Below are 26,507 nucleotides of genomic sequence, written 5' to 3'. Positions count from 1 at the left end.
TTTAATTTAGAGGGACAGTAGTGATATATAATTTAAAAATGAGATAAAATAATAAATTAATTTAGAAAAGAGGGCATCAACGTAGAAATATCCACTTTTGACAATGACAAACTAATAACGCACATTAAGCACCAAACCCAATTATTAATTATACTTTGACAGCTTAATATTAATTAGTATATAGCCCTCTCTCAAGTCTCAACACAAAACCGCACCTTCCATTCCACCCCATAGCCCCATCCTCTCTGTTTCCTTCAATTTATTCTATCTGTACCTTCAATGGCTTCTTCCATTTCCACCGACAAAGAGATAGAAAAAGAGCTTCTTCCCCTTATCAGAGTCTACAAGGATGGCACCGTGGAACGTCTCCTAGGCTCTCCAATTGTGCCACCTTCCCCTCAAGACCCTGAAACTGGGGTCTCATCCAAAGACATTATTATCTCAGATAACCCTTACCTCTCTGCTCGCGTTTTCCTTCCAAAATCCGATCAAAATCAGAGCCAGAAACTTCCCATCTTTGTCTACTTTCACGGTGGTGGTTTTTGCGTTGAATCAGCCTTCTCTTTATACTGTCACCGCTACCTTAACATCTTAGTTTCTCAAGCAAATATAATAGCTGTGTCTGTGGATTATAGACTCCTTCCACACCACCCTCTTCCAGCAGCTTATGAAGATGGTTGGAGTACTCTCCAATGGGTTGCTTCCCATTCAACCAATAACCCCACAAACACTGAGCCATGGTTACTCAACCATGGTGATTTCGACAAACTCTATATTGGGGGTGACACCAACGGTGCAAACCTTGCACATAACTTAGCTATGCGTGCTGGCACTGAAACCTTGCCTGGGAATATTAAGATATTGGGTGCGTTACTCTGCAACCCATTTTTCTGGGGTTCGAAGCCAATTGGATCTGAACCTGTTGAGGAGCACCCTACGAGTTTGGCCATTAAAGTTTGGAACTTCGTATACCCAGATGCACCAGGTGGAATCGATAACCCTATGGTCAACCCTTGTGGTCCTGAAGCCCCTGGCTTGGCTACACTTGGTTGTTCTGAGATTCTGGTTTGTATTACTGGGAAGGATGAGTTTAGAGACAGAGATATTTTGTACTACGAGTCTGTGAAGAAAAGTGGATGGCAAGGTGAAGTGGAACTGTTTGATGCTGGAGATGAGCTACATGGTTTCCAGATCTTCAATCCTGAAACTGATAAAGCTAGAGTCATGATCAAACGCTTGGCTTCTTTTCTCTCATGAGTTAGGATTGATTTTCATCTGTTGTAATAATTAATTCATGGATTAGGATTGATTTTCATCTGTTGGAATAATTACATGAAAGATATTGGACACAATATTTCAGTTTCGAAAAACAAAAATGTTGTACTCTCTAGTTTGAGATTTTAGTTATTGCTACATCATTTACTCTTTTATTGTTTGGGAAAAATGTGTATTCTTTTACACTTATATTCTTTTAGGAGAGATAAAGAAAGTAATTTGGAGAAGAGAGAATGCAGAAAAAAATTTATAATTTAAAATTTGAAAAAACATACTTCATTTATCTAAAAGGACCATTCTTTTGAAGGACAAACAATAAACCCTTATTATTTTTTGTCTTGTGTGCTTATTATTGAAGGAAACCCGAATACCCCCCTCTGCTTTCTCTCTCTTGCTCTAAGTTGTTTTAGGTTAGCAGCTTGGATCCCCAAATGTCTTTTTCTAGTTACAATTCCAGCCCAAATTTGTGATAGCATCAAGAGTTGGTACAGACATGTTTGACTTCTAATTTGGGATAGAAATTACATGTGGTCATTTATTCCATATCAAATTTATCAAAAGTACTTCATACTCATAAAATAAAATTGTATTAAATATAAGGTACTCTGAATGTGACTAAGAGTCTTTCTACTTTGAATCCGACAAAAAAAAAAAAAAAATCTTTCTACTTTGCGTAGAATTTTGTTACCTTTTGTTATATTTGAAAAATAAAAACTAGCATCAGTAAGGTTAGCCTAGTGGTGTTGGGTGTGTATTAAGTTTGCAGTTTGATTTCTATGTAATATAAAAAAGAAAAAGAGAAAAAAAAGCTGGAATTTGATATTGAATTTTCAGTTAAAATGGTTTTATTTATAATTACAAAAATGTTATTTTATTTCATATTTTTGCAGTGTTATAAAGAAGATGATAAAAATTACCTTTGTATCATTTTTTTTTTTACAAAATTTTAAAACAGAATTAAAATAATATTTTTATAATGAGATAGATGTTTGTCCTTTTAAAGAATATATAATTGTATCATTTTAAGTGAGAGAAAAATACACAATAAAAAATATGGGAAGAGAAAGTAAAAGATTTTTTTTAAGGGAAAAATATTTATCCTTTTAAAGGACACAACTTATATCCTTTCACTCTCACAAAGAAGTAAGACCACACTTTTATTTTTTTTTTGTCAACTTTCTCTCCTTCTTTATCTATCTCTTTCTCTCTCTTAAAATGACACAATTTTATATCTTTTAAAATGACACACACTTTACCCTTTTTTTTAATTTAAATTTTAAATAAAAAATATTAATTTTAACTAAAATAAATATTCTTTTAAAAGAATAAATATTTTTTTATTTGTAATTGGGGAATAACTAAAAATACATCAAAATATTATATTAAAAAAGAAAAAAAAAAGAAAAAAGCGCTAAAACACTTCGTGTAAAGTAAACTTGGGTAGGAGTAAGAGTTCACCGAATCTTAGTAATCATCTTCAAATCTTATTAGAGTTGCATCATTTTAAGATTTTCCCTCCACAGAGACATTCTCTCACACAGAACAATCGTTTAAATTCAAGAATCAAGATTGTGCTAACTGCACAGTGCCCATTCTCAGTTTCAGATCAAGATCAAGATCAAGAGGTACACTTTTCTTCTTTCTAGGGTTTCCCTTGTACTTTATTTCTGTTTCAATTCTTCTCTATTTCATTTTATGGTTTCCACGGTTCATTGCGCTTCCGACCCTATCTTCTCCCCTTTCAAAGTTCAAATTTTTCTGAATCCCTTTATATCTCATTTCAAGTTTGTAGCTTTGCACTGTCTCAGATCTGTTGCATTTTTCGCTTAAGCTAAGATTTTTGCGATAGATTTGTGGGTTTTCACCGAGGAAACAATCCCGAATTTTCTTGACTTGTTGGCACCCTTGCTTTTATAAACTTATTTTCTTTTTTAATGTCATCTAAAATGGAAATGCGTCTTTCCCCGTGCTTCGTGTGACTGAATCGATGCTATTTTATCAGTATATCTGGGTCTGAAGTTTGTTCTTGTGTTTGTGGGTTTACCTTGGTCCTATATATTCCATGACATTGTATTAGGAATGAATATATATACGCTGTTGGGACAAATTTGTTATTTTACTTTAGACTGAAATGTAGGAGTGCGAGTGACATTGGTTGATTGTACTGCACATTAGAGCGGATAATTAACTTCAGAGCAAGTATGTATATATGATTGTCTTTGCATTTTTAGGAAAGTAAAGGGAAAGTGGATATATTTTGGAAAAAAAAACAAAGATAAAAAGAGAATGGAGATGCCAACAGATAGATCTTTAGCCTGTATTGGGTCATTCATTGGTAGATATTTTGAAAGATAGGTTTATTGACATTAAATAATCTCGTATGCTTTTTCTAGTTTTGATAGCAATTTTAACAAAATCTTCTTGTAATACCAATTTCTGTACTTGGTCATGTTATTCATAAATTAGTGGGATAAGGCTTGGTTGTTGATGATGTCTTTCATAATCTAATCATTGAATAGAAGTGTTTAAGGCTTATTTGCATGGTGAGAACTTTTGACAAGCTCCATGTAGATCTTATTCTGGTTCTTCATAAATAGTAGAATCGGAAAGATGACAAAGGTAGATTTATATGAAATAAAATACATGGAAGAAAAGTCAAATTATGTGCTATGCATAATTTTGGGGCAAATACTTAAGTCTTGCCTGCATATTAACTGTTGTTTTTGTTATAGTTGTGCGTTAGAGGCCTGGACATGGGCACCTTCAATTTCCCCCCCCCCCCCCCTCTCTTTCTTCTCTTGTAAAATATCCAACATATTGAAACTACTTACATAAGCACTTCTTGTAGGTTTCATTGCAATGGATGCTATGGAGCTGAACTCGCAACATAGACAATTTTCTATTAAGTTATGGCCTCCAAGTCAGAACACCAGACAGATGCTTGTGGAGCGAATGACCAACAACCTAGTGACTAAATCTATTTTCACGCAGAAGTATGGGACTTTGGATAAGGCAGAGGCGGAAGAGAATGCGAAAGGAATTGAGGATGCAGCTTTTGCCACAGCAAACCTTCATTATGAGAAAGAGCCAGATGGTGACGGAGTTTCTGCAGTCCAGCTTTATGCCAAAGAATGTAGTAAGCTCCTCCTAGAGGTTCTTAAAAGAGGACCTGGTAAAATGGATACCAAAGAAATGGTGACACCTGATAATACCACTGCTCTTCATGAATCTGTTTTTGATATATCTAAAGGCCAACGGGCCTTCATTGAAGCAGATGAGGCTGAGGAACTCTTAAGGCCATTAAAGGAGCCAGGAAATTCTTTCACTAAAATATGCTTTAGCAATAGAAGTTTTGGATTAGGAGCAGCACAAGTTGCTGAGCCCATTCTCGTTTCCCTCAAGAACCAGTTGAAAGTAGTAGATCTATCGGATTTTATTGCTGGAAGATCAGAAGCAGAAGCTCTTGATGTCATGAATATATTTTCAGCGGCTCTAGAGGGTAGTGTGTTGAAATCTTTAAACCTTTCTGAAAATGCTTTAGGTGAGAAAGGTGTTAGAGCATTTGGAGCACTCTTGAAATCTCAAAACAGCTTGGAGGAGCTTTATCTGATGAATGATGGAATCTCAGAGGAAGCTGCTCGAGCAGTTTGTGAGTTGATTCCTTCCACAGAAAAGCTCATAGTTCTTCAATTTCATAATAATATGACTGGAGATGAAGGGGCACTAGCTATAGCTGACATTGTGAAGCGTTCTCCTTCATTAGAGGAATTTCGTTGTTCCTCTACAAGGATAGGTCCTGAAGGTGGAGTTGCCTTGTCTGATGCTCTAGGGAATTGTACCCATCTGAAAAAGCTTGATTTGCGAGACAACATGTTTGGGGTAGAAGGTGGAGTTTCTCTTAGTAAAGCTCTGATCAACCATGCAGGGTTAAGAGAGATATACCTGAGCGAACTAAACTTGGAAGATGATAGCGCAATTGCTATAGTCAGTGCTCTTCAGGAATCAGCACCTCACCTTGAAGTTTTGGAGATGAGTGGAAATGAGATTACTGCTGATGCTGCTCCTGCAATAGCAGCTTGCCTAGCAGCAAAGGAATTTCTTACCAGGTTGAACCTCTCCGAGAATGAACTCAAGGATGAAGGTGCCATCCAGGTAAGCAAGGCAGTTGAAGGTCATGTCCACATGAAGGAAATTGATCTAAGTTCCAACCAAATAACAAGGATTGGAGCTCGACAATTGGCTCTGACTGTTGTGCAAAAGGCTGATTTCAAGTTTCTGAACATTAATGGAAACCACATTTCTGATGAAGGCATTGATGAGGTGAAGGATATATTTAAACAATCTCCTGACTTGCTTGGGCCATTAGATGAAAATGACCCTGATGGAAGAGACGATGATGAAGATTCTGCTGAAGGAAGAGGTAGTGAGGCCGAACTGGAATCCAAAATGAAGAACCTTGAAGTCATTTAAATGAACTGGAGGAGTGATTCTGTTGTGTTAGTTTTTTTAATTTTATTATTATTTCTCTTTAAAGAGTAAACTTCTATTTCGATATAAAATTCGTGTCTGAAAATTTCAAGCCTAAAGATTCATTACGCAGCCTCCAATTTTCTTGTTTATGATCGAAGGTATTTATTAGGAAATAAATGGCTAACCTTTTACGATATGAGTGTGTTCTTCACAAAAGACCGAAATGTCAATAACAGTCTTTCATCATCCCTTCCTACCTTTATTTTCATTGTTTATACAGTTGAACTTAGTTTTGATAATTAGATGATGTAGCTAGCCCTCCAAACCTTCGGCGGTGTGTGGTAAAATATGGAGCAATGCTACGTCCATAATTAATCACCAAAACAGATTTGAAGACAACATTCGCCATCCGACATCTGCACTTCCTTTGGGTAAAAGAGGCATACATAAGTTTGTGTATTCACGCAAAGGAAAATATTTTGGTGAAAGACGCCCCTCTTGTCCATGGGATTCGTGTATTCGTCGTATACAGGAAACAAAATCCTGTGTAAGCAGACTGAATTTTGCGTCCTTTTACCCAATCGCGTTAATTTTACTAATAATTTTTCTGTCAGTTTTTTGTTTCGTTTAGGTAATTTCGTTGAGAAGTGTTCGCCCACAACTGTTATCCACGGAAATCCATTGCTTAACCATCCAGACGGAAGCATGGACACGAACCAGGGAAATATGCTTCATCAATTGATTGATTTTACATTAATGCATATAAACATGTTACAACAGCCCGAAGGAATTTGCTGGTATCTTCATTTGTTGATCGAGTGCAATCTACCGGTAACTCGTTCGTGACAAACTCACAGAATTAAAAGCAGAATTACAGTTCAAATGTTGGGAAAGTTTCTGGTGTCCATGACTAAACTGAAACTCCGATCAGTTCAAGTTCTGCCCTCTAGTATCAGATAATGAACCCTGGCTAAGATAGCTCGATCTCTTCTTTCTGTGAGTATTCCAGGAAAACACATGCTCGTTCAAACCACTTACTCTGACATCCTCGTTTTCGTGTTTCTGGGAATTTATTTCTTCAGGCTTGAGTCTCTTAGAGGCAGGGGTCACATTGAAAGTATCTTCACTTGATCCCTCATTGGCCATGGGGACACTTTCACTCCTTAACTCTAATACCCTTTCTTCTGCCCCCATGTCATCACTGGCTTGTGCATGATTGTCTACAGGGAGGTGGTCTCTTCTTTTCCCTTTAATTGAAAGCTTAGATATGTCTTGTCCGTTCTCCATAGCCTTCATCCATTGTAGATCACTTAATGTATCTGCATATACCACTTCTTTTCTTTTCCGCTTTCCAGTAACACTACCGCTGTCAAAAGCTTTGACCTTATCATCCTTATTTAGTGGAGAGTATACCCAATCTGGCAGTTCATGCTCTTCCAAGAGTCGAGATCTGTAATTCTCCTTTTGCCTTCTCTCTTCATCCATTTTCTCGAATAGCCAAAATTCCTCATCAGATCGGGCTGCAAGGCGGTTAATTTCTCTCTCACTTGGCACATCTGTCCCAAGTGAGCTTGAACCTCTACGCATAATCTCCTCCAACATTTCTCTTCTGTCCTGGGCTGTACAAATAAAAATACCACTGATTCAAATGTTAATTTTTAGTAAGTCTTAGAAAGCTCAACACAGGAGACTGACATGGTGGCACAGTTATGTTCTAAAGTCGAATACGACTTCTTTCTAAAGTGTCCATGCTTCATAGATATGAAAGACATTGATTCTTAACTCTTAAATCTCTAAAATAATACTCAAAATCATACGAGAAAGTCATATACAATTAGGACTGCAATATTAATCTTAACCAACTTATTATTCTCTAACATTGCTCAAATCCTCGACCAAAAAAAAAAAAAAAAAAGCTCAAATGAGAAGATAAGATGAAAACGCAGGTAAACATTCCGGATGCATGTTATGCCTGTAAGGATGTAACTTTCATATAGATGTGGCATTGGGTGAGATTCTCACAAACAATGTATAAGAAGAAGATTTAAGTGTATAAAAACTTGCTAGGTTCAGTATAAAAGGACATCAAATCCATGACTATCAGTTTGGATCAAGTATCGACATGTCATGAATAATACTGTGGATACCACTTCTGTATTTTGATAATAGCTGCTGTAGCAGTTTGACGCATGATGCATATTACATAAGAAGAGTTGTTCAGGGAAGGTTATACAAAGAATAAGCAGCAATTTGCAAGCATAATGCTTGCTCTTAAGTCCGAAACAGTGAACACAAGAAACCTCCTCTCCCTCATATTTTACAACCTGCAAAGAAATGCTTTCCTCCACCCAAAAAATAGCTACTGATAGATATTCAAAGGATATAGCAAAAGTATCAAGAACAAACCTGTTGAAGTTGTGTTGAAAAGCCCTGCCTGGATGACTTTGGCATCAATGCCCATCTTTTGTTTAGCGCGCTCTAAAATCACCTCTTCAATAGATCCCACACTAACTAACACAAAAACTCTAACTTCCTTTTTTTGCCCAATGCGATGGGCTCGATCCTCCGCTTGTTGATCCATTTGTGGGTTCCAATCGCTGTCAAAAATTATAACAGTATCTGCTGTTTGCAAGTTCAAACCAAGACCTCCAGCGCGGGTGCTCAAGAGAAACATAAAGTATGGAGAGTCAGGAGCATTGAATTCCCGTAGTAGGGAACCTCTTTCCTCAGTTTTTGTTGAGCCATCAAGCCTAAGAAATTTATAATCATGAAGTCGCAAATAAATTTCAAGAATGTCCATGAGACGAGTCATTTGTGAAAAAAGGAGGACTCTATGACCAGCTCTGCGAAGTTTTGGAAGTAGACGGTCAAGAAGTTCAAACTTCCCTGATGCTCTGACAATCTCCTCACGTTTATACACATCATAGTCTCCAACAAAGAGGTAGGGATGGTTACAACACTTTCTGAGTTGCATTGTCAAGTTCTGTAGACTTTTTGATTTTCCAGAACCTACAGATTGTCCTCTATTTAGTAAAAAGTTTGTAACTCAAGTTCCCAAGAAATCAGATAAGCAGAGAAGGCTGTAAAAATTAACTAATGTTACGGGGGTTAATTTTATTTCTGTTTTTTGTTTTTTTGGGAACAAAACAGGGGTGGAAGTTTTTCTTTTGATAAAAGAAAGACAGAATAACACCAGCACCAGGTGATTGGAAATCACATTTACATAGAACTAACAAAATAATCTTATTTCACCAATTTATTAGAGCTGCAACTAGTAAAAATGGCAAAAAGCTTCCCAAAAGATGGGAAGAGCTGATTCATAAGCATATTGAAAATATAACTATAGTCATGGGAAAAACATTTGTTTTTTATGACGTTAAGAGAAGTGGGTTAGCTGGAAAACAATTGAGATACAAACCATTGTCTAAGCCAACTCTGCCCACGTCTGTGACTTGTTGATAATATACTTTCTGCCAGGCTGACATATCACATTTGAGTATGACCTGAGATTTCCCGGGAAGATATTTTTCCACCTCATCCTTTTTCCTTCTTAATATGAAGGGCCTTATTACCTAAAATAGTGAATGATATATATCAGAAAGAAGTTGACAAGAGCAAGAGAATAAGAAACAAGAAGCGAGAAACCCACTTGATGCAGACGCCGAATGATCAATAACTGTTCTTCATCAGTTAGAGAGACATCAACTCGGTCTGCAAAGGGAGCATTAAACCAGTCCTCAAAATTCTGAACTGAATTGAAAATGTTTGGAAGGAGGAAATTGAGCAGGGACCACAATTCCTGCAAACTGTTCTGAATTGGGGTACCAGTCAACAGAAGTCTTCGTTGAATGTGATAGCTGCACAGGAGTAAAAATTAAATTAGAAAAGTCATCTATATTAGAGTATAGTAGTTTAATCCTAATAAAAATTGTTTTAAACAAACCAAGAAAGTCAACAAGATATATTGCAGAACCTAAGCAGCTCTATAAGAAACATATGACAGTGATGTAGCAGACAAAAAAATAATACTTCTAAGTGAAATTCTGCAAAGAAGATGGTTGACCACATTTGTGTTTTGACTAAGCAATTTATCTAAAGACTTATTGAAGCTGAATAACCATCGCACAGGCCAGTCTCAAAATTCAGGTTTTGGCCAGGGTTGAGGTCAAATTGAGTCCAACCAACCCATGTCCCTTTACAGAGATTAAGATTAAGGAATTAAATGAAATTTCTGTGGACATATAAATCCAAACAAACATGGAAACATGAAATAAAAGTGGGGAGCTAAATTGGCACCACACTGACAGGTAATAAACAGTGTTGTTGACTGCTTTGACAATGCTATGCACAATTTTGAAAGCTATATTCTACTTTGATTTCAGCATATATATATTTTTCTTCAGTCTGGTAGAGTATCAGGCTGCTTAGTATTTTTCTAAAGAAAATAAAAGAACAGCATAACCAAGAATTTAGGGAAGTAAACATATTAAACATCCTCGTAAAACCAATATTGGTGAACATATTAAAAATCACCATAACACCAATACTGAACACGTAGAATCATACCCAGAGTCCAGGGTTCTTGCTAGAGCACACTCATGATTCTTCAAACGATGCCCTTCATCCACAATCAAGTACTTCCAATGAATTTTCTTGAGAAATGCTTTGTCTCGTATTATAAGATCATAGTGCGTTATCAAAACATTAAATTTCCCCTCCCCTGACAACTCTTCCTTCATTGCTTTCCTCTCATCCAGCCGTCCATCATAAAGAATAGTTGTGATGCTGAATCAGAAAGAAAATGCACAAGTGATTTGAAAATGAACAATGTTGTGAAGAAGCCAGAATATTTTACCCTCTCCCCACCAGGAGAACAGGTTAGGAAATAATTTTTCAATGTCTGCCTTGGACATACCTAGGAGCCCATGTTGAGAATTCACTGATCCAATTTGGCAGAACAGCCTTTGGCGCCACAATCAAGTAAGGACCAGTCACACCCTTGTGTTGCAAAAGATACGCTATCAACGAAATGGTTTGTATAGTCTTCCCAAGCCCCATTTCATCGGCTAAAATTCCATTCAAGTTGTTATTAAACAAAGAAAGCATCCACTGGAGCCCTTCTAGCTGGTATGGTCTTAATTCCCCACCTTGAAGACTAGATGGCTGCTCCGTTACCTGTAAAAAAAATTAAGCTGGTTAGAATTCCAGTGTACTACAATTTCTTTGAATTTTGAATGTATGACAGAATTACAATAAAGTAATTCACAGATACCTACCTTTTCTTGAATTGAATGTATGGCAGAATTGTATTGCCGCTGACCTTCAAGTAAATCACTAGTGTCACCATTATGATCAGAATCTATCAACTCCACATCTTCCTCAAGAGGTGATTCCTTAAAAATTTCATTCTTCAAAGCAACTGATTCTGATAATTCAGCTACTGAATCTTCCAAGGGTTCAATACCATCTGATTGTTTTAAGTCCTTTTGACGTTGAACGGCTGCTCCCAAATTTACAAGTAGTTTATTTGTTTCTTCAAGAAGAATAGTTAATCTTTCATTCTTACTCTCTTTCACCATTTGCATGTAAGCTTCCTGATCATCAGCCTTTAAGGCTTGGAATCTCAATTTCTCAGCCCGCGTTGCACGTTGTCTTTGCCTTCCATGCCATGCCTGCAATATTATTTATGAGAATTCATAATCCATATTGAACCAATGAAAAATGATCTTTCAACCGACAAGACTAGCAAAAATGACATCTAAAATCACATAGAAATGTCACAAGAACCAAAAAAGATGCTATCAAAGTCAAACAGTCCTCTTCAACATATTGACATATTTGAACATAAACAAAGTTCTCTTTCTTGTATAACCTAAATTATCGAAAGCACATACACACTCTGATTACATTCTCTGCCAATGCATCTAATTATCATAAGAAGAGTAGTTCACATATATTTCTAATCCCAATAGGCCAAAAAGTTATATCCAAAATTTATATATAAGTTTCCCATATATACATACATGCTTTGCAACAACATGGGGGAAGAAAGAGTGTACCTGGACACCGTCATTCCTCTGTTTTCTCCTCTTCAAAGAAGCTTGAATTTGTAATTGGAACTCACGGACAGCATTCAGTATTTCTGCAAAAAATCTTCTCTTTCTGGTCTCTACGTGATTTTTTGCCTGCACTTCTAATCTTGATAGTCTCTGCATTTGAGGTTCTATTTATGAGAAAAGCAATATAAATAAATTTCATTCCATGTCCATACACTCCTTGCATCAATGAAGCCTCATTATCAACAGATGTAAATTGTAACCGATGATATCCATGCATGATATGAAAAATGAATTTAAACCAACCAGGGGGTTACGACCAGTAAAATAGAAAATCACCTCAGCATCCCGTTTCTTCCTTATTTGATCATCAGCATCCATGGCAAATGGATCTCCAACGCCATAAAGTGGACGACGCAACCGCATCATGCCCCAGTCAAACAGTTGCCTGTCAGGATATGCACATATAACATTGAGCCAGTATTCAGAACTTACGTCAGTCCGAACCTTCCTCTGCAACTCTGCTAGCTGCCAGTAAAAAGGTCCTTGGCAGACAAGGACACAATTGTTGTCATTTATCGGTTCCAGTTGATACAAGCAAATATAGATATAATAATTTCTTCACTGGAAATAATAACAAGTAAGCTACATACATATTATTTCGCCTATCAGAACCTAAGCACTAAAAATGCCAAACTATAAACAATTTGATAGCTAATTAGCCAAAGTTACACAAGATTCACAATACACTAAGCTAGGAAGAAAGATTAAAGAATAAATTTTACATTTAGTCCATAAAGCTCAAGCAGGCACTTGGTCTGTAGGTCTTCTCCCCTGCTTGAAGGCAATCCTGGTTGAAAACAGTAATCAACACTTTTATTAAGGATCACTTCAAATTAATCCATATGAAAACACAGCATACTAGTGAAATAGTGAACCTTCAAGTTGAGCTAAGCGATGCTGAATCTGAGTTTGAAAACGGCTTTCGATTGCTTTGTTTAATGTAGAACTGGAGACACCATTAGGGCGTTGCTTCAACAGTGCATCTTGAAGGTCTGCCAATGTGGAATCCCGTGCATCGGCCTGCATAAGAATAATCTAGAATCAAAGAAAACACACAGAATTAACGAGAGAAAATGAAGCAAAGAGTAATGGTGAAATAGGTAGCGTACGAAGGAGTTGAGGTGGTTAGATCCGTGATAGATAGAAGAAACGGCGTCAAAGAGATCGGAAGGAAGAGGGAGGTTGCGAGAAACGAGGTTGAGGGCACCGATCAGTGTTTGCTCCATCGCTCCCTCTTTCTGCTGGCGGGAACACTCCTCTCCTTTTTATTTCATTACCCAATATTTGAATTCATCTGTGTGAGTGCCAATTGCCAAACAAAAACACACACTCTCTCACTTCCCTTCCGCGATATATAGATAGATAGATATCTTACAACCCTCTCTTCGCCGCTTTCTCTCTCTTAACTCTTCGCTATGCGTAACATAGTTATTACGAATTACGGAACCAATTATTTTATATTCTTTGATGCTTTCTAAATAACATACAACTTATATACAAGTCATAAATTTATAAAGACTATTGAATCTTATCTCACATGATCATATTATGTGAAAATATTTTAATTATTTATGTGCAAATTAATGATGATGAAAAATGAGAAAGAAAAATATTAGAATAAGAAAATGATAAGATTACTACTATTGATTTACTCATGAATAATTATTTAATTAACATATGAGAGGATTTGCTCTCATTCCACTTACTTAATGTTAATTATTTGAAGTTAACAATGATAATTTTTTTATTAAAACACATAGTAATATTATTTAAATTTAAAATATATTATAAAAACAAAGTTAAATATATAAGCTCATGATAATATTGTAATTACATACATTATATTAACCAATCATAATATATTCTTGTATTTTTTAGAAAAAAATCACTATAAATTATCTTAAACTTGATTTTTTTGTAAATAAATATTATAGATTTTTTTTTTATGAATTATCTCTTAAAATATAATTATTTTTATGATACAGTAAACTACAACCGTACATTTTTATTAAATCTCAATTATATTAATTAATTATTAAAAATCATGTTTTTTAATTATTATTATTTTTATGATAGAGTAAACTTGAACCGTACATTTTTATTAAATCTCAACTATTAATTAATATTAAAAAATTATTATTATTTTTATGATAAAGTAAACTTGAACCGTACATTTTTTATTAAATCTCAACTATTAATTAATATTAAAAAAGTATTTTTTTGATTATTATTATTTTTTGAATTTTTTTTTTATATCTCTCTCCCTCCTCCAACAGACCGAATGATAGAGGAATACACGTGCATCGTCTTGTCCTAGATTAAGAAGAGAATTTATTCAGTCACGTATCAGTGGTGTAGCCACATTGAAACCAGAGCAAGTGCTTTGGCACTGGTTGATTTTCAAAATTAGAAATTTTTTTTGATCTTCAATGATGGTAAATGATTTGCTTCCTCTATAGCTGCTGGTTTTGACATTTTTTCATGGTTAGCTGATTTTTGGCACTAACTTTCAAATTTTTCTGGGTCCCGAGTGTCACGTATATCTTGCAAAGTATTGGAAAGGCATTCTTTCTATTAGGTGCTAGCATGCATGGTACTTCTCGATGGAAATACTAAATTATATTAGAAGCATTCTTTATATTAGATTGCGTTTTGCTCTTAGCAGTTGGGAAGTAGTATTAATGTTCATGTTGGACGATCATGTAGGTTAATAAAAGTAGAATCTTGGATCATCTTATTGTCCATCAATGGATATATAATTTAATTTCAACGAGTACCAATTTCTCCAAGCTGCCTAGAGCCCTAGACCATTTACCATCAACTTTTTGAATGTGTTTCTTTGCAACATATAGTCAGCTATTCAAAATGAAGTGCTTGATTTGTGGTTCGTATCCAACAGAGCTTATGATTGAACAAGTTCTCCTCTTTGTTGTGTTTCCCTATGTGATTCGTCACGTTTACTCAAAGAGGAAGAGGATGTAGCAAGATTTTTTTTTTTTTTAATTTACGAAATTCAAATAATCAGAAAGCATTATTTTTTAATAATAAATTAATTAACGGCTAACATTTAACAAAATTTCCCAGTTGAGATTTATTTACCGTTATGAGTTAATAATTATTTAATAGAAAAACCTATTAAAGCAATTACTAGACTTTAAAGAATAATTGAAACAAGCCATTGTATTTGTTTGCAAAAGAAATAAAGTTTAAGATAACATAGTGATAGTATACTTTCTTCAAAATATATATATATATATTGAAATGGTAGTCCCCTGTGTTAAAAGCTTAAAAAAATTATTAGCTAATATTTATTAATGAAACTTAATTCATAATTACTATTCTACAAAAAAAAAAAAAAAACTCAATATAACTTAAAGCAAAGATTAAATTGAGATGATCTAGTTTATATAACTATACGTCTATACCAATAATTTTTTTTTCCAAGAAATGCAAATAAAACGAGAGTGAGGTAATAATTATTGTCAATTAATTTTACTAAAAAATTTACATCTTAAATATAAACAAATCCGTGCTACTCAGAGGCACTATAGTAGAATAGTAATTAGATGAAATATTTTCTGTCCTAACATATATAGTGATTCAATGATATTTTTATGTAAGCTATTAAGAATCAAGGTAACACTTTCGATAAGCGTAGGTGCTGGGTTATAAATTTGTAATCTACATTTTCTACTACCTCTTATAATGATGGAACCGTGCCTTAACTTACATGGGAAAGAGGTTTTTGGCTACATATTCAGCTTTAAAACATAAGTTACACAAAACAACGACGCTATTCTCTATCGAATATTGTATTTTTTATTTTATTTTACCTATTTTACGTTTACTTTTTTCAAAATTTATGAACCCACACAAAGTGTTTTACATTAATAATGGAAATTTCAGGCGTGCTTTGGTGTTTTTCTTTATTTTTTATTTGATTCCATGAGGTGAGCCCGAGAAGAACAGAAAAAGGATCGAGTTCGAGATAACAACAATTATATATTACCATAACTGTAACACTATTCCTAATTCATACTAGGATTCAACTTTACAAGAGAATCTGTTAAAGGTATCAAAATCTAAGAAAATTACAGAGGTATTATCCTTTGTTTTGAGTGTTTTAGCCTCACTCAACAACAAACTAGCAATCTTTTCTGCTGTATTCTCTCTCTCTGTATAATATCTCTCCCTCATCTGTGCAGTTGAGAAAGCAGACTGTCAGAGCAAGTTGGTAGGAAATAGAACAAAATAAACTACAACAAGAACAAAGTTTTTTTTATATATAACCTGGAGCACTAGCTGAATTGCCTTCTTGACGCTGATGACATCCCATAAACCATCACTGAAAATTTTGTAGATGCCAAAGTTATATTCAGCATGGTCAAAAGCAAAACGTGAATTTCAAACAAATAAACTAACAGTTCCTAAAGACTGAACGGTTCAAGAAAAGAAAAAAAACACCAAGTATTTTGCAAAATGAAACCAGTAATTTCACCAACTATCTCTATAGAAGGGACAGGCTCTTCTAAAGTAAGCAAGTAAGGATATGTTCACCCTTCATTTAGTTTAAAGTGCATTGTAATTTTAATCCAGTAAAATTTAAGGGTGAAAACACTAAAGCTTACTTTCGAAACAAACTCACTTTAGAAAGAAATTTTTTCTTCTAGAATGAAATTGAAAGACAGTGAATGATAATTTTCAAAAGATACATTTTGCCATGAAAAATTATATATGTCAGAAGCAAAATCACCTAGCTAGAACAGCAAAAGCGCTGTTTGATTGATCAATGTGCACGACTTCACTTATATAAGGTTCTGAACTGAACCGAGAATCCTGCTGTTTCAGGAATTTATCCCCAAGCATCCTTGCAAGATTTAAACCTGTATCAAGGTCAGAACCAGAATCAGCAATTGCCAAGTCAATATTGTAACTCAGGAACATGAAATTTCCTCTTTCTGAGTGAATAATTTTTTTCCAGTCATACCATATAGACGTGTTTCCCCATCTTTCAATGGTTCACCTGTCCCTTCAATCCTGAGTCTTTCAGAATAATTTGCTATCTTGTGATCTTCTGTCATCTTGATTTGTTTCCCATTGACACTGCCAAAAATAATTAATAGTGAGTTTCATAAAGGCATAAAAAAGTATACTACAAGAATTCCAGTATATTTAAGTGAACATATCCACATGCAGCAATTTAAAGTCAATCGCTACAATTAAAGTCACTCGTAAGAATTGGAGATCTATTATTCTGCTTCTGACAGCTCAGTTGTCATCTTGCCTCCTCATGAAGCATTCAAAATTCAAACAAGCCATCCCAATCATTCCAGTTGGTTAGAATAACAGACCTCATAACACACGCGGAGTCTCCAACATTTGCACATTGTGCAAAGAAATTTTCATCGCCATCAGCCCACACCAAAAGCACTGTTGCTGTACATCCCTGCAAAGAGTTTGTTACTAAATTTTACAAAGGGTTATATTTATCTCACTCATTTAACATGAGATAAATCAAATTCCTACACACACATAACAAAGGTGGATCTCACTTCTATTTTTTTTCTCTCCAATTATTTGTGGGTCCCACTTATAATTTTATTTCACTAACATAAGATAACTCATCTCCAACAACATAAGAAAAACATTTCCCTTTTACAAAACATCAACATCTTTATCCCAAACTAATTGGGGCCGGTGTAGATGAACCAAAATGAAAAGTTCGAAAAGATTGAAAAAAAAACATAAAAATAAAATTTAAAATATATATATATGATATGAGCTTATCGTTTCTCAAGCTGCTTAAGATAACTTTATCTCCGGCCACTAAATCATAACTGTACAAAGATGGATCAATGGTGATAAAGGAAAAGATAAAAAAAAAAGAATCATAATCATTCAAAGGTAAATCAATTAATATAAGGAAATAAATAAACAAAACGACGTAGTTTTGGAATAACCGAAGATAAATATATCTCAAGCAGCTTGAGAAATATATATTTTTTCTCTCTCTCTCTATATATATATAACATTATCCAAAAAAAATAAGCAACAAACAATTAAAAAGGAAAAATAAATTAAAATAAAGTTATATAAAAGGATCAACAAGAATAAGAAAGTAAAAAAAAAAAAAATACATAAATAAATAAATAAGAGAAAAAAGATTGAAAGGAAAAAAGAAATAAAAGAAAAGAAGGAAACAAATTAAAAAGAGAGAGAGAGAGAAGGTAGAGAAAGAAAAAGAGGGAGATGAAGAGAAAAATGACTAAAAAGGGACCATCTAGAATATAGGAAGAAAAACGGGTCAAACCCTCCATCAAGCTAATAGCTTTGCTCCAGTACGTCCTAAGATACTCGTTAGCCAATATATGTCTCACTCCATTAAGTTTTGTTTTACTACCTTTTCCCAAGTAAGTTTTGGTTTACCTCTTCCTCTCTGTGTCAAACTCTTGTTAACAAACTTTAGTTCTTATGGGAGCACCTAGGTGTCTTCTCATTACGTGACCAAACCACCTCAATCTATGTTCTCTCATCTTTTCAGCCATCGGTGCTACTCCTATCTTTTGTCCAATATTTTCGTTTCTTATCTTATCCATCCTCGTATGACCACACACCCACCTTAACATCCTCATCTCTGCTACTCCCATCTTGTGCTCATATTGCTTATGTGTTGGCCAACATTCATTGGAGGCTTTAATGTTGTTCTATAAAAAATTCCTTTTAGCCTAAGAGGAATTTTGCAGTCACCTAAAAACCCTGATGCACTACGTCATTTCATCCACCCTGCTTTGGTTTTATGATTTACATCCTCATCAATCTCTCCACATTTTTGCAAATTGATCCCAGATATCTAAAAGCATCTTTCTTGAGTAACTCTTGTCCAAGTAGATATACGTAATCTTGATCTCCATCTCTTACCAGAAAAAACTTACACTTCATATACTAAGTCTTGCTCCAGCTTAACGTAAATTCTTTAGACTCCAACATGCTTCTCCACAATTCTAGTTTTCTATTAACATCAGCCTTGGTCTCAACAATAAGCACAATATCATCTGCAAAAAGCATACACCATGGCACTTTCTCTTCAATATCTCTTGTTAGTTCATCAATAACTAGGGCAAAGAGGTAAAGACTTAGAGAAGAAACTTAGTGTACACCTACCGTTGTAGGAAAATAACTTGATGTGCCATTATGAACTTTCACACATGTAGTAACACCATCATACATAGAGGTGGCAAAGTGGGCGGCCCGCCACACCCCGCTATCAACCCGCCAAAAAAGAGCCAGCCCGCCCCACCCTAATTTTGAAAGTGGGCTAAAAAACTTGGCACGCCGGTCCAAACATGTTCTACATTGCCCCGCCCCGCTTTTGAAAGTGGGTTGTAAAACTTAGTCCACCCCGCTCGGTTTGGTGGCAGGGGCGCCGACCCGAGCCCGTTTTGCAGGCTCTAATCATGCATATCCTTGATTGTATCTACATACTTTGATGATATTTTTTTCTTCTCAAAAACCCACCATAGAACCTTTCTTGGAACCCTATCGTATGCCTTCTCAAGATCTGTAAACACTAGTAAGTCCTTCTTGTTTTCTAGATATCTTTCCATTAATTGTCGCATTAAGAAAATGGCTTTCATGATAAATCTTTCTAGCATAAACCCAAATTGATTTACAGAGACCTTGGTCTCTCTCCTCAAGTGATGTTCAATAACTCTCTTCCACAACTTCATAGGATGGCTTATAAGCTTAATATTTCTATAGTTAGAACAATTCTAAATATCTCCCTTGTTTTTGTAAATAGACACAAGTAAATTTTTCCTCCATACATTAGGCATCTTATTTATTTGAAGAATCTCATTGAAAAGATTGGTCAACCAATTTATTACCACATCCCCCAGACCTCTCCACACTTCAATAGGGACACCATCATGTCCCAAAGCTTTACTAGTCTTCATCTTCTTTAAAGTCTCCTTAACTTCATGTGCTTTAATTCTGCGCACAAATCTTCTATTCAAATCATCACAAGCGTCCTCCAAATCCACCTCGTTTTTATCGCCATCTCCATTAAAAAGCTTGTTGAAGTAGTTCATTCACCTTTCTTTAACCTTAGTATCTCTTACCAAAAGTTTTTTATTTTCATCCTTGATACATCTAACCTGGATGAGGTCTTTACCTTTCTTATACCTTATTTTTGCAAGTTTATATATACCTTTTGCACCACCCTTGCTCCCAAGATTTTTATATAAATCGACGAAAACCTTGCCTCTAGCTTCTTGTACTGCTTTCTTAGCATTTTTTTTAGCCAATCTAAACTTTTGTAAGTTCTCATCATTAGGAATTTTTATGCAAACATCTAAAGCATTCCTTTTTCTGTTTAATTGCCTCCTGCACCTATCATTCCACCACCACGTTTCCTTTATTTGAAATCCATTCCCTTTGTTTTCTCCTCACACCCTCCTTTCCATATTTTGGATACACATAGTCATCTCATTCCACATTTCATTTGCTCCTCCATCAAACTCCTGAGGTCCTTCATGAAGCATTCTTTCCTTGAACTCTATCTGTTTTTCCTCTTTTAGCTTCCACCATCTATCTTTGAGTTTTGAGCACTCTTATGCATTTTGTGTACTTTTTTTATATTTAGTTTTACAAAACATAAATATAAATAATTTAGAACAGAAAATAAGACAAAAAAATTCATATTTATGGTGTAAGGAAAAGCTAAAAAAGACCAGAGTGGAGCAAATAATACCTCATAATAGTGATTCATACATGCTTCTGTTTGAGAAAATGCATCTCGAAGAATATCTGAAGCATCACGGAGTGATAAAACCCTCTCCCTTTTTAATGAATCCGATAATATACTGGCAATTATCTCAGGAAAAAGTCTGAAAAAATAATTACAAGAAGTTAGTTGTGTTTCGCAGATTAAGAACAGCAATGACCTTGGATGAATAAATAAAATATGCACAGAAGGTTTTTGCAATTCTGAATACTAATTATTAAGGTGGGGGGGGGGGGGGGGGGGGAATTGGTAAATTTTCCCTTTTACTAGAGGTCCCAGTTTTGCTTTGCCAGTAGCAAAATTCTTCACGTTCAAAAATTGCATCATAATATATTTAGTATCAACTCACCATTATTATTAGTGTATAATCAAAATAAAACTAGAGCCCCGGAACATATCAGTCACGTAGTTTGGAAAACCTGAGAGAAAGGACTCAACTATTGCAGAACATATGCAAGTATGAGATGGTGAAACTGACAGTGTTCAACCCAACTTTTTGGGTTCTTATCTACATACTTGGTCTAAAACAACTTTTTCATACAACATAGTGCAGGATAAAATTCTCAGGTTCAATAAGAGTCTTAATGTCCATTACAACCTTAATATTATTGGTGCAGGATAGACAACAATGGAATTCAATTTACAGCAGGTCAGGAATATTGGAATACAAATGACAAATGACAAATGACAAATGACAATCAATGTAAGTAGGTGTTAAGATTATAGAGATTTGGGTACTGAAGGAAGAAAAAGATAGAATAGAGACACTGAATGATATTCTCCTGTGTATAATGATTATCATGAGCCGATTATCCCAAAAACTTATGCGATTAAGTGAAAACTTGTGAATTGATTTATATCTAATATGCCCCTGTAATACGTACAATTACTAACCCCTATTTACACTAGTACTAGAGTCCTAATCCTAATCAAATTGAATAAGGAAATATAATGACATATGGAAATCACTACTATGAGATCATTCAAGATACTTCAAACTATTCTAAAATACAATAATGATGAGATATTTAAAGATTAGTAAGCTTTAGCTTGAGGGGAAATGGCAGAATATCTAGAAATAAAAACCACTCCCCGTTAAACCCCACCCCACACTCGCTAGTCGGGTTTAGCAGGTAGTGGTTTCTATTTCTAGATATTCTGCCATTTCCCCTCAAGCTAAAGCTTACTAATCTTTAAACTTGTCACAAATAAACACATTAACAGAAAATAAACTAAAAATATAATGCAATGGCAGGCGACAACACCTGAGACGGGAGACAGGGCAAAGAGTCTAGGACAAAGACAAGGTCAGACTGCATGAAGGACAAAGATGCGCCCGGTGTAAGTCTCGAGCTCTCGGCCAAAATAAGTCACCTTCCAAACGATCATGGAAGAAAAGTCATCACTGGTATGATCGTTAGTGGACTGCTGGACTGATTGTTAGTAGGAAAATAACTTTATCTTTTTCACTCTCCTCGCTCTCCCCCTCAATGCCATGTTGATGCTGCCATTGGAAAACCAATAATAATACCAAAAAGGGAAGAGAGCAAAGATGAAGATTTAACAAGAACCTAAAGTTGCTGGAAGAAGAACAAACACCCAAAAAAGGGTCAAGAGAAAGCTGGATCAGAAACGGGAAAAAAGAAGCAACAAAGTGAGTTGGACAGGTCAAGAGACTATCAAACCCAAAATGCAGCTAAACACATTCAAAGAGGCACAAACCAAGACGACAGAGGCTGAGTGTCACTAGACTGGTCACAACAAGATGAGTGGAGGAGACCGAAGTCGCAAAGAGGACTTCATGTAATTTCACATGCATGGAAGGACTAAACTGATCAAATTTTGGCGAACGGCACATGGTGGAACGTTGTCAATGAGAAGAAAATGGAGATAATAAAATAGTTACAATAGAGTTTTATATTATGGGGAACTTGACAACTGAATAGTAAGAGGACACTAAGATACCATGTTGAAGTTATAGGGATTTAGATAAGAAAAGAGGCAAAGAGAGAACAAAGAAACTAAATAATATTTTCTTGTGTATAATGATATGATACAAAGACAAAGCACTAACTCCAATATATAGTAGTATTAGAATCCTAATCCTAATCAAATAAGGAAATATAGTGAAATATGTAATCCATTCTTCCGAAATCATCTAAGATACTTTAAGATAGTCTAGTCTAAGATACAATAATGATATTATGAGATATTCTAACAGTGGGCAAGTCAATAAAGTCTACTAAATATATTTCATATTCAATAGTTTGATCATTTACAGTATGAAAACTCACTGAAACAACATAAACCTATATAGAACATATATTTAAGTTACTTAAGGATACAGGAGAAAGTTGAAACAGAGTAACAGACAGGACATATTATAGAACAATCAATAGAAGATGTTCAGATATAACTAATCTTCATATTACTGGATTATGGTTGTTCACCTTCACAACTATCGACAAATACTGTGACAAGATTAAATTATTTCTATTCATCAAGTGCACTGCCCACAGTCACCACAATAGGGCAGAGTACGGAAATCGCATGCATTAAAATGTAAGTTTCACAAAAATGGAAACAACAAATTTGGCCAACCTAAGGCAGAAAATACTAACTTGCTTGCAGATTTGGCAGCCCCATCTCCTCCATGCCCATCACAAATGCCAAAAATTCCAAACTGAAAATTAGGCATAGAGATGGGTTAACTCCCTCGGGAAAGTGAGAAATAAAACAATAGAAGAGACCTTGATTTAAGAAGTGCTATGAATAAATCCAGAACCTGATCCAGCCCGGGTAGAGGCCATTGACAATAGCAAACATCTTCCATAGCAAGCTTTTTTCCCCCTCGACGCAAAGCCATGGGATCTGATGCCATACCAACTCCAAAGGGAATGTGATGCTGATTTTGCGAAGTAATATGAACCTGTCATATATTAAATCGTGTAGCAGATTATATAGGAATGTTTTTAGACAAAAAAGAAAAAAGAAAAAAAAAGGCAAACACAAATTTATAATAGCATAAAAAAATAACCGCGGCAGCATACTCACTCCAATCCATGTATACCATGTCAATGTTAACAATATAGAGCAAAACAGGGAAAAATTATCTGAAAAATTAATACTTACTTGCAAAAGAAACTTTGGTAAAGCATGTATAGAACTTTTTTTTTTCTAACTGAACACAAAATAATCACATTTACCCTTACTTATATAAGACATGTTATTTCCTATCTGGGAGGAGGGAGGAGATTGATCATTGAAAGATTAAAAACTGCAGTCCAGAATCAATCTAGCTAAAATCATATTCGGGTTCAATCTATATCAACAGAAACCAAGGAAGCACGGACACTTGTAAAAACAGGAAGAGTCGGGTCCGACACGCTCCGACACGGCGACACGCTCCGACACGGTGTTGGACACGCGGTTGACTTTTTCCGACACGTTGACTATTCCGACACGCGAATTTGACCGTGTCCGACACGGTCAAATGGCATTTTCGTAATTTTTTTAAATTTTTTTTTTTTTAAAAAGTTAAAATATATTAATAAAGCTTCCACCTGATCATATCAATTTTATCTTTTTGTCTTTTTTCCCCTTAAGTAGATAAGAGATCATCTCAGCATCATTGTTGTCAATTCCCATCACGCTCTTGTTGTATCTCTCTCTAATATGATTTGATCTCTCTATCTGATATTATATCTCTCTCTCATCCCAGTTCTTATTTTTTTTATTAAAGCTTCCATCTTTATAACGTGTTGATGGGTATTAATAATTTAATTTCATTTTTTTGTTAAATTATTAAATATTAAATGAAATATACACTATATAAATTAAAAATATTATTTAATATTAAGACGTGTCCCAACGTGTCGAAATCCATAATTTTTTAAGATTGACGTGTCGGAGTGTCGTGTCGTGTCACGTGTCGCGTGTCGTATCGGTGCTACATAGACAGAAACAGTCGCATTCTGTTTTATATCAATAAAATTGCCCTCCTATACCTGCATGCAAGAAACAGGACAGGAGTGGGCATTCAAATAAATTTCTGAACAATATACTTCCATGTAAAAAATATTCTTGGATTGTAAAGCAAAGCAGAACACTGTAATTATAAATTACTAATTAAAATTTATTCAACCTGTAAAATCTGCAGACAGTCTCTTCACAGCCAAAATCATGCATACATACAAGTATAAGCTTAGCATCTATGATAATCAAAATTCAAAACATAAAACAAGTGGCAGCGGTTTTAACTGAGATTCATTCATAAAACTCACAAGTACTTTTGATGTCGTTCCAAGTGTTATAATATCTCCATTTGCAAGATTCATTGGATCTCCCCAATGCCTACTTCCAGTGTCTGGATGGTTGATTGGGTTGGAATTCAGAAATGTTCCATTTAGGCTACCCATATCGACCAACTCCCATTTCATTTTCTGAAAATTCAATTTCAACAATAATTATTGCACACGATACATCTTAAAAATCCAATTGCATCTCTAAGAGAAGAGAAAGAGTTTACATCTAAATTCCACTTTATCAATGCATGCTTTCCTGAAACTTCTGAATCCTTTATCAATAAATCACTTGGAGAAACTCTTCCCAAGGTTAACGGTAGACGAGAAGAGCTTGTTGACTGTACAGAACAACGAAGTCCACAAGAAGGACCACTGATAACCTCCAGAGTGAGGCAACTTCCTGCACATCTAACAGAAAGATATGTTGACATGTTTGTCACATCGAGGCAATGCAAATACATTGAGCAATAGCAACTCAATGGAAAAAGAGTTAAGAAATTACTTTGATCAATGATATCTCTTTGCACAAAGTCTTGCAGCCTATCATTTTGAAAATTGGGAGTGCCATGCTTTTGAATTTGAGCATAGTGAGCTGGAGGAAGCTTAAGTGTTTGACCAAAATCAACATCTTCAGAAGGATCAGAGATTACATTAATAGCCAAAGTATCACCTTGGGGCATATTAGGTGAAAGCCTTTGCTTATGAATAAGTCCATGGCCATGGGTTAGAGGTGAGCGAAAATGAGATTCATTGGGATAGCAAGCACCCTCAAGATCATAATCTCTAGGCAATTCATTGTTCTGATTAAATGATACATTTACATTATCATCGTCTTCATCTGCGACAAGGGGCCTCTCTAGCTCACCCTAAGATTCGTAAGATATCAATTGAGTTTGAGATATCATAATTCAGATCAGAAGTTTGTGATTAGGGTAAGAAAATGAAATACAAAATTCATTATAGTACCTTGATGGAGGAGCGGGAACGCGAAGAAAATAAGAAGCGCCATGGTTTGAAGAGAAACAAGAGGAAGATGATGATGAGAAGAAGCATAAGGAGAAGAACCACAGTCACAATGGTTTGTAGCATCATAACCACGTCTTCCTTCTCTCTCTTCTCTTCGCAAGAGAGTTAGAGATTGGGTTTGGGTTTGCGATAACCTCGCTTTGAAACGGTCACACACACTCCCTTTTTATTTTATTCTTATTTTTTCCCCCAAATCTTTCATCGAAATTAACTTCTACAACTTATAAATCACAATACACTTGCATTAAATTAAGTTTAAATTTTAATTAAAATTTTAGTAAGTAATGTTTTTAATATAAAATTAAATCAAAATAACTTTTATTTACCCAAAAAAAAATCAAAATAACTTTTTACAATATGTTAAAAGGTTTATCACAATATGCTTAAACACTTATATATTGTTTTTTTATCATATGTAATATTATCTTATCTGTATAATGTTTAAGTTCATAACTATATACGATCATTACTAAAAAAAAAACTTATTTCAATTCATTGGTTTCGCTTAATTATAATCAATTTTTCCATTAT

The 26,507-nt window shown here is 34.9% G+C and overlaps 4 protein-coding genes across 7 annotated transcripts; 2 read left to right on the top strand and 2 right to left on the bottom strand.

Moving 5' to 3' along the window:
* Positions 1-279: 279 nt before the first annotated feature.
* LOC133299094 (2-hydroxyisoflavanone dehydratase-like) lies at positions 280-1,257 on the top strand. Its single transcript, XM_061498518.1, has one exon. It carries the CDS (start codon positions 280-282, stop codon positions 1,255-1,257), a length of 978 nt encoding a protein of 325 aa, XP_061354502.1.
* A 1,546-nt stretch (positions 1,258-2,803) lies between these two features.
* LOC133299028 (RAN GTPase-activating protein 2-like) lies at positions 2,804-5,960 on the top strand. Its single transcript, XM_061498420.1, has 2 exons — positions 2,804-2,900; positions 4,124-5,960. The coding sequence occupies exon 2, from the start codon at positions 4,135-4,137 to the stop codon at positions 5,743-5,745; it is 1,611 nt and encodes a 536-aa protein (XP_061354404.1). The 5' UTR covers positions 2,804-2,900; positions 4,124-4,134; the 3' UTR covers positions 5,746-5,960.
* A 521-nt stretch (positions 5,961-6,481) lies between these two features.
* LOC133299027 (probable ATP-dependent DNA helicase CHR12) lies at positions 6,482-13,161 on the bottom strand. 3 transcript variants are annotated; one of them, XM_061498417.1, is made up of 12 exons: positions 12,919-13,161; positions 12,740-12,856; positions 12,587-12,651; positions 12,141-12,329; positions 11,805-11,954; positions 11,022-11,417; positions 10,661-10,920; positions 10,312-10,530; positions 9,395-9,602; positions 9,164-9,317; positions 8,152-8,754; positions 6,482-7,364 (listed from the first exon to the last, which is right to left on the bottom strand). In XM_061498417.1, exons 1-12 carry the CDS (start codon positions 13,088-13,090, stop codon positions 6,673-6,675), a joined length of 3,225 nt encoding a protein of 1,074 aa, XP_061354401.1. In that variant the 5' UTR covers positions 13,091-13,161; the 3' UTR covers positions 6,482-6,672. The 3 variants fall into 3 exon arrangements, with proteins under 3 accessions (XP_061354401.1, XP_061354403.1, XP_061354402.1); XM_061498419.1 differs by having other exon boundaries at positions 12,740-12,899; positions 12,974-13,161; XM_061498418.1 differs by having other exon boundaries at positions 12,740-12,884; positions 12,974-13,161.
* Positions 13,162-15,853: 2,692 nt separating this feature from the next.
* On the bottom strand, positions 15,854-26,099 carry LOC133299076 (protein phosphatase 2C 70-like). 2 transcript variants are annotated; one of them, XM_061498495.1, is made up of 12 exons: positions 25,917-26,099; positions 25,453-25,816; positions 25,175-25,350; positions 24,930-25,088; positions 23,432-23,575; positions 23,268-23,329; positions 20,614-20,749; positions 17,209-17,310; positions 16,852-16,990; positions 16,618-16,747; positions 16,155-16,209; positions 15,854-16,061 (listed from the first exon to the last, which is right to left on the bottom strand). In XM_061498495.1, exons 1-12 carry the CDS (start codon positions 26,040-26,042, stop codon positions 15,903-15,905), a joined length of 1,752 nt encoding a protein of 583 aa, XP_061354479.1. In that variant the 5' UTR covers positions 26,043-26,099; the 3' UTR covers positions 15,854-15,902. The 2 variants fall into 2 exon arrangements, with proteins under 2 accessions (XP_061354479.1, XP_061354480.1); XM_061498496.1 differs by having other exon boundaries at positions 16,852-16,967; positions 17,216-17,310.
* Positions 26,100-26,507: the final 408 nt, after the last annotated feature.

Source organism: Gastrolobium bilobum, unplaced genomic scaffold (assembly GCF_033153095.1).
Source record: "Gastrolobium bilobum isolate Gb01-03AN ecotype WA unplaced genomic scaffold, APGP_CSIRO_Gbil_v1 utg500, whole genome shotgun sequence".
Taxonomy (NCBI): Eukaryota; Viridiplantae; Streptophyta; class Magnoliopsida; order Fabales; family Fabaceae; genus Gastrolobium; species Gastrolobium bilobum.
This window is presented reverse-complemented; position numbering and strand designations above follow the sequence as displayed.

Bases quoted from the DNA above. Each gene is read 5' to 3' on its own strand.
- LOC133299076 (XM_061498495.1), bottom strand. From the start codon at position 26,042: ATGATGCTACAAACCATTGTGACTGTGGTTCTTCTCCTTATGCTTCTT. The intron at 25,817-25,916 runs GTACTATAATGA...TACGAATCTTAG, and splicing joins GTTCCCGCTCCTCCATCAAG to GGTGAGCTAGAGAGGCCCCT. The intron at 16,748-16,851 runs GTATGACTGGAA...ACCTTGATACAG, and splicing joins TGGGGAAACACGTCTATATG to GTTTAAATCTTGCAAGGATG.
- LOC133299094 (XM_061498518.1), top strand. From the start codon at position 280: ATGGCTTCTTCCATTTCCACCGACAAAGAGATAGAAAAAGAGCTTCTT.
- LOC133299028 (XM_061498420.1), top strand. From the start codon at position 4,135: ATGGATGCTATGGAGCTGAACTCGCAACATAGACAATTTTCTATTAAG.
- LOC133299027 (XM_061498417.1), bottom strand. From the start codon at position 13,090: ATGGAGCAAACACTGATCGGTGCCCTCAACCTCGTTTCTCGCAACCTC. The intron at 11,955-12,140 runs GTGATTTTCTAT...CCTCAAATGCAG, and splicing joins GGAAGAAACGGGATGCTGAG to AGACTATCAAGATTAGAAGT. The intron at 7,365-8,151 runs GTTTGTTCTTGA...TTATTTGTACAG, and splicing joins TTTCAACACAACTTCAACAG to CCCAGGACAGAAGAGAAATG.